At 38.0% G+C, this 7,109-nt stretch overlaps 1 protein-coding gene across 1 annotated transcript; it reads right to left on the bottom strand.

The window, feature by feature from the left end:
* Positions 1-790: 790 nt before the first annotated feature.
* On the bottom strand, positions 791-6,340 carry LOC143629043 (putative pectin methyltransferase QUA3). The gene is made up of 7 exons (XM_077098428.1): positions 5,903-6,340; positions 4,243-4,446; positions 3,944-4,154; positions 3,589-3,850; positions 2,255-2,629; positions 2,066-2,161; positions 791-1,374 (listed from the first exon to the last, which is right to left on the bottom strand). Exons 1-7 carry the CDS (start codon positions 6,338-6,340, stop codon positions 1,164-1,166), a joined length of 1,797 nt encoding a protein of 598 aa, XP_076954543.1. The 3' UTR covers positions 791-1,163.
* Positions 6,341-7,109: the final 769 nt, after the last annotated feature.

Here is a 7,109-nt window from a genome sequence, read left to right as displayed (position 1 = left end):
ACCTGTATACGGGTCATGCTATAATCATGGGCTGGGCTGCCAATCTATTTAAAGACCATAGTTATCAAATGCGTTAGGCGCACTCAAGGCGCATAGGCCTCTCCGAGGGCCTAGGCGCTAGGCGCAGAAAAAGCGTGGGCCTTGAAAAAAAATGCACTTAAATAAAAAAATTTCAAAAATATTTAGTAACGGAAAATACCATTCCAATGTATTTCAAGCCACAATCCTCTAACATAAACTACCAAAATCATCTAAATACCAAAATGATCTGAGCATTTTCAATCAAAAGCATTGACAGTTTATTCAACAATCTAAATTAAATTGAAGTTTAAAAACATGTTAACATGTTGCATGATGCAAATTAGTAAATAAACCACCGATTCGCCCAAAAAAAACGCCTACGCAGCCAGGCGCTGCGATTTTAATAACAATGTTAAAGACTTGATCAACACACGGTCTTTACTCCATACCCGTATTTGGGTATGAACCCGCATCTGATTTCTAAAAAAAACCCATATGAACACTACTTGAGTATCTTTTGGTTTTCGTTCAACCCGGTTTCGTGCCATTGTGACCAAACCTATAAACACATGGCAACTGCCAATGTGATTTTAAAGCAATTAAGCAAACCCATGTTGAACAATTAGACCAAAGAACAAGTATGCATATCATGATGCAATAAGTGCACGTGTTTTGTTACACTAAATTAACATCAATTACACGTTTCAAATAGAACTAATACATAATACCCAAATGATTTATTAAAAGTACATTGAAAGTATACGAAGACAGGAAGATCATAGATTAATGTTCCAAGTTTTACAACAGTTGCTTCATGTCATCTAAAATGTAAACAGGCGAGTTCAAACTCAACTTTCAGCTCGGTAAGCTGAGCTTGGTTCATGAACAGCCTTAATTTTCTTACAGGTAACATGTCACGCGCAGTCTAACTAATGAAACATATATCATTGACAACAAGCGACAATCATCGAGTATACTAAGTTCATATTATCTTTACTTTCATACATTTTCTTCTCGTTCTAACACGACTATTACTTCAACAAAAAGGATTAAAAACCGGACCCGCAAGGAGAAAGCTACAAGAACTTTCTGATGAGTAACTTACATAACATAAATCTAAAGAACATGTGCTAACCGTATGATTAAGGTAACGTCCAATAAGTTTTTGTGGCAACCAAGATTCGGTCCCTTCCTTGAGACTCGGGTTCCTTATTATGTATGGTAGATTTCCATCTTAACGAACTAGAAATCCGGTCTACTTTTGCTATAAATTCAGGGGAATCGCGTACCAAAACGGTTCCTTCGGGTCGTAATAACCGATCTATTTCCACCATCACATCCACAATATTACATCTGCAACAAAAACAAGAAACCAGTTCATTCGGCTTTACAAGTCAGCATTATTTGTGCCAAAAACATCCTACTTAACCGTGTAACCCGAACGACTTGTTTTAACTCATTTATTTAAAAATGTAGAACGAATTGTCGGATGATAACCAAGTTGTAAAAGTGTTAATCGAGTCGATGGGTAGAGTGCAAACGAGCCAAGCCGCCCGTGAGCTAGTCAAGATCAGCTAGCTAAAAGCTCAAATCGATCCAAGTTTAAACAAGCTCGTTCCTAAAAATAAGCTTGTTTAATAAACGAGCCCGAGATTCACTTGTCGAACTCGAGCCGACTCGCGAGTCTGTTATTTATATAATTTTTATTTAATATATTAAATATAGTTTGATAATAATTATTATTGAATATAAAATAATGAAAAATAAGTAAAAAATATCTATTATGTTATATATAATAATTATAATTAAAATATATACAAAAGGTAAATGTAAATATAAGTAATATAATTTATAAGTAACACACAAGTTGAGCTCGGGCTTAACAAACTATTCACATGACGACCTCGGGCTAGGCTAGTTTACAACCCTATCGGTGGGTAGTAAAAAAACGAGTTAAACAGGTCATAAATGGGTTCATGGGTCAACATGTTTAAGTAAACGGGTTAAGCGGGCCAATCCGAACACGACACGCTTTCTAAATTACCTGTTTTTGCCAGTAGCCGGGTCCTTAATGAGGGATTCAATGCCAACCACATGAATGAAGTCATAAGTTCGAGGGTAACTTGAGAACGGTTCACACCTATAGACATCACAATTAAATTATGTAAAGTTATACAATGATTAAAAGATGAATCCAATAGTTAAAAATCTAAAACAAAGAATAATAAATTACCAATCGTGATAAACACCAATAAGCCCTCGATCATAAATGACACCTATAGTTGAAGGCTTGCGATCTGCAACAACATTCATGACCCACAACGGGTCTGATGATAACGCAGCAGCAAAACCACCAAAAAATGCATTCATATCCATCACATTTCTTACTGCAGGAGTTCCCAGTTTCAAGTTTAATGAATTTTTATAATAGAGGATCCTTCTTTCCCAACGGTGTGTGTCGGCCTCAAACACATCGTTTCCATTTTTAATCAATGTGGCCCGTGCTGGAGCTTGTTTTAGTCTTTCGGGCCATTTTGGAATTGCACCAACAGCAATTTCTCCATTGATTGCAGGTGTTTGACTCACACATTTTTTCAGTTTCACATACCTGCCATCATTAATAATATATTGTTCAATTTTTCATACAAACAAATAATAAAGGTTGCATTTGCAACCCGTTACTTGTGCATAACACCATTTTGGTTGTGTTTCATCTCAAAAGGGCCAGGTGTGGAGTTGGTGAGTTGAAATGTTAAACTCGAACCCGACCCATATTTTTATTTGTGCCAAAATATAACTCTAACCCACACACTTAACAAATTATGTAACCCGGAAATGAACTTTTAACCCATTTATCTAAACATGTCAAATGGGTTGACGGGTAACAATCAAGTTGTGAAGGTGTTAATTGGGTTGCTGGGTTGTATATATGGGTTAAACCGGTCATAAACGGGTTAGTGGGTCGAAATGTTTAACTAAGCAGGTTAACCTGAACATGACCCGTTAGATAAACAGATCAACCTAAACACAGCCCGTTTTTAACAGGTTAGATATGCCAACCCAAAACCCGATTATTTTAGTGTCGTGTCCGGTTCGTGTTACGGGTCGTTAAGAAAAATAGCTATAGCGGCTAAAGGTCAAATGGGTTGCAAATCACCCAAAAGATACAGATTACAACTCTAAAACTATTGTTCTTCTAAAACCATAATTAACACATTAAGGGGCTGTTTGGTAGCCTCTTAATGATCCATTAAGAGGATTAAGAGGCTACCTCTGATACGGTCAGAGGCAGAGTGTGTTTGGCTCACTAAAAAACACCTCTTAATGGTTCATGGAGCCTCTTAATGGTTGAGTTTCAAAGACATGCTGAAAGGCTGCTTCTTAATCAGTCAGACATCTTAATGATTTCCGCACAAGATCGCGAAACAGCCCCTAAGTATTTACAAAATCCTTTTAAAAACAACACATTAAGTTTTTGGTTCAATATGATCCAGCCTGTTTCATCCCAAGCCTGTCTTAACTAACTACTTGCAATCAACATAAGAACAAAGATTTCAGATCACAAACCAAGCAGAACTCGGGTCATCAGACTCATCACACAATTCAAGCCCAACTTCATTTTGGGCCTGTAGACATGATTCACCAACAGGCTTTTTCCAAATAACAGTGTTCCCATCAACAACAATTAACTCATAGCACAATGCTCTAGCCACCGCTTGCAGATCGGCCCATTCTTTATCTTGTTTGGCCCACTGGACTGGTGGGCCCGATATCACTAAATACCCACCGGGTCGAAGTAATCGATCAACTTCCAAAAAATATGTTGCATCTGTGGATTAAATAATAATACTCATGTGGTCAAAAACATAAATGTGAAATGCCACGTATGGTATAAAGAAATTTATAGTGTCAATACACTTACTATATGCAGTAAACGGGATTAAACAACGAGAGCAGTGAATTAAGTCAAATGATGCTGCAGGAAACGGAAGCCGGCGGGTCCCAAGCATTAAAACCAAAGCGGGTATGCCTCTTTCCAAAGCAAATTGTATTTGTGATTTATGTGAATCTCTTGGAGCAAAAGAAAGAGTTAAAATGCTATCTTCTAGCAAGTGACCTCCAAAGCTAGCAACCTGAAAACAATATTAAAGACAAAAAAAATTCATAAGCCTTATTGACAGTTTCAAAAAGGAAGAAAAGAGATAATAATACAACACTTACCCCGCAACCCATATCAAGAGCCGTCCTGAGGGCCCCACCAGAAATAGGAATATATTGTTTAAGTTTAGAGATATATTGCGTGGCTCCATCTGGAAACATTGTACCACCCCCGGGAAATATGAAATATGGACCGTCTTTTTTCATCCATCCTTGATGACCTTTCCTGTCAGCTAATTTATTATATGGCATGTTTTCGTGCCATATCTGCACACAAAATAAACCACTTTTTATAATATATTTTTATACAAATATGAAAAACCATAGAAAATTAGAGAATCAAAAGCCATATTTGAAAGTGAAACAAATGACATGTAAGTCTTTTATTGATGACATAATGAGCTTCTAGTTTACATATAGAAAATTATGCTACAATTTACTTGGAGAACCAACTTAAACATCATTGATATTATGTCATAAAGCCCAAAAAATCTAAAACTCCAATCACAAATAAAGTTATATGGCATGCATATGTTGTCAAAAGCCTTCTGGTGGGAGCCTAAGCCCTTAGGCGAGGCGCAGAAAAAGCATCTCGCTGCCATCCAGGTGAAGTTCCGGCCAAATCCGGAAAGTTTTGTAAAAATTCTGAAGACTCCGGGCAAACTTGTCTAAAGCATCCAAAAACGGGCCTAAACAATCCTAAAACATATCTAGAAACCAAAAAAAAAATGATATGATTGTGCTACGCTTGTAGCTTATCTCAGTCCCTCGCTTTTTATATGCCTTACGCCTAGACCCCAAGGCTCAACCTTTGCACCTTGCGCCTTTTACAACTATGTGTCATGCCAAAGCTAAACCAAATGCTATCATTCAGCATTTGTAGATCAGCCCAATCATGACAAGCGTAACGATCAGCAGACAGTTACAGCAATTGATCCAAATCTTAACATAATGAATCTTCAAAGAAGATGTGCAGCATCTTATGCAGCAATATAACAAAGTTCTCCTCTTAAATCTGCTAACTCAAGTTCAAATTTAGAATGCCAAAAATGCGAACTGATACATAATGCTTTAGCAAACATAATTAGGTCATGTAAGGATTTAGTAAGTTAATTCACCTTGTAATAATATACATATAGAAAAATAAACAACTCAACTTGGAGAAACAACAAAACAGCTAAAACATAATGTCATAAAGCTTAAACATCATTATCATTCAGCATCTGGAGATCAACAAAATCATCATAGCCTCATATGCTTTAATATCAACAGTCAACACATAGTTACAGCGATTGATCCACATCTTAACATAACGAATCTTCAAACTTATCAAATCCGCTAGCTCTAAAGCTCAAATCCACAATCCTATACTAACCCTAACCACATCAATTAACAATATATCAACTTAATCCACCTTATGCAAGCTATCCAACCACTAAATCCGATCACGATAGCCGCGCAATATAACATTAGAATAAATAATCTAACAAATTGTATTATTCATAATACTGACCACATGCTCCTAGTGGATACAATCCCCTGCTTACTCTAACTATCTAGTTTAATTAGGTTTTTGCATGACTAAATCGACAGTCAATTAACAATATACCAACTTAATTCACCTTACGCAAGCTCTCCAACCACTAAAACCGAACACGATATCCACACAATATATAACATTACAATAAACAATCAAACAAGTAATTTAATCAGCTTAATTCACCTTATGCAAGCTCTCGGGCCACTGAATCGGCACGTGGTACCCTTTCGGGGGCGGGATCAAGCACAACGGCGTCTGGTCGACGACGGGGCAATGCCGCTCCCGGTAATAATTCATCTCCCTACTGAGCTGACTGTTCCGCGTGGGATCCTCACACGGCATGTAATCGACGGTGTCGGGAGGGCAGGAGTCGATCTCGGGGTGCTTGCCGGACTCGATTAGGGCAACGAGGGCGTGGCGTTGCTTGGGATCGGCGGTGGTGGAGCGGATGAGAGCTTGGGTGCCGGAGGCGGCGAGAGAGTCGCCTAAGGGAGTGAAGATGAGGAGGAAGAAGAGGATGACGATGGCGAAGAAGACCATGGAGATGAAGTCGAGGAGCTGCCATTTGCGGGTGGGTGTGGTGCGGTGGTGTTTGGGGGAACTCAGGTTGATGTGGCCCATTCAGATTTGGATTTGGAGTCAAGATCTGGTTATTATTATTATTATTATTATTTGTATTTACAAGTGGGTTTAGGGGGGGGTGTGAAGAGGAAGAAGGAGGTTGTTGAGTGAGATTGAGATGTCGGTGTCTTGTTTATAAATCACGTCGTAAAGATGTTAATGACACCGTGCCTAACTAATAATATAAATGATTTATTATTATGATTATGATAAACGGCCAAACTTATATAACCAGGACTCCAGGAGTGATATTTGGGTTGTACTTACGTGTTTGAAAATTTTATTTCGAGTATCATACCTGACTCTAATCTCTATTAGGTTACTCGGGTTCGGGTTAATCGAGTTTCGAGTATTTGACTTAAAAAACTAAAAGTGTGTGTGCGTGTGTGTATATATATATATGTGTGTGGGTGTTAAAATTCTAGCAAATATATCATCTTTAAAATTTAACTTACATAAGCAAACAACAAACCCAAAATACACAATCTTTTAACAGGCCACGTTAACACTGATGAATCACCTTAACACTAATAAAAACCGATATGTTTCGTCACATGCAAGATAAGCCAAAAACTTGACGAAGAAGGAACTGCAGCCCCAAGGTGTAGCATCAGTTCCAAACAACCGCTCAAGTTCTGCAATGACTCTTACCCTTATGATAAGTGAATGGTTCTACAACACCAAGCACATGAACTCTATTTTCAGCCTGGACTTTAGAATCTTTTGCTTCTCGGGGGGTGGCGAACAATGCTGCTTGCGTTGCGGGAAT

Source organism: Bidens hawaiensis, unplaced genomic scaffold (assembly GCF_021521415.1).
Source record: "Bidens hawaiensis isolate Kalapana, Puna unplaced genomic scaffold, B.hawaiensis_p1.1 tig00005142_1, whole genome shotgun sequence".
Lineage (NCBI taxonomy): Eukaryota > Viridiplantae > Streptophyta > Magnoliopsida > Asterales > Asteraceae > Bidens > Bidens hawaiensis.
Note: the sequence above shows the minus strand (reverse complement) of the source record. Positions and strands in the feature narration are given on the sequence as shown.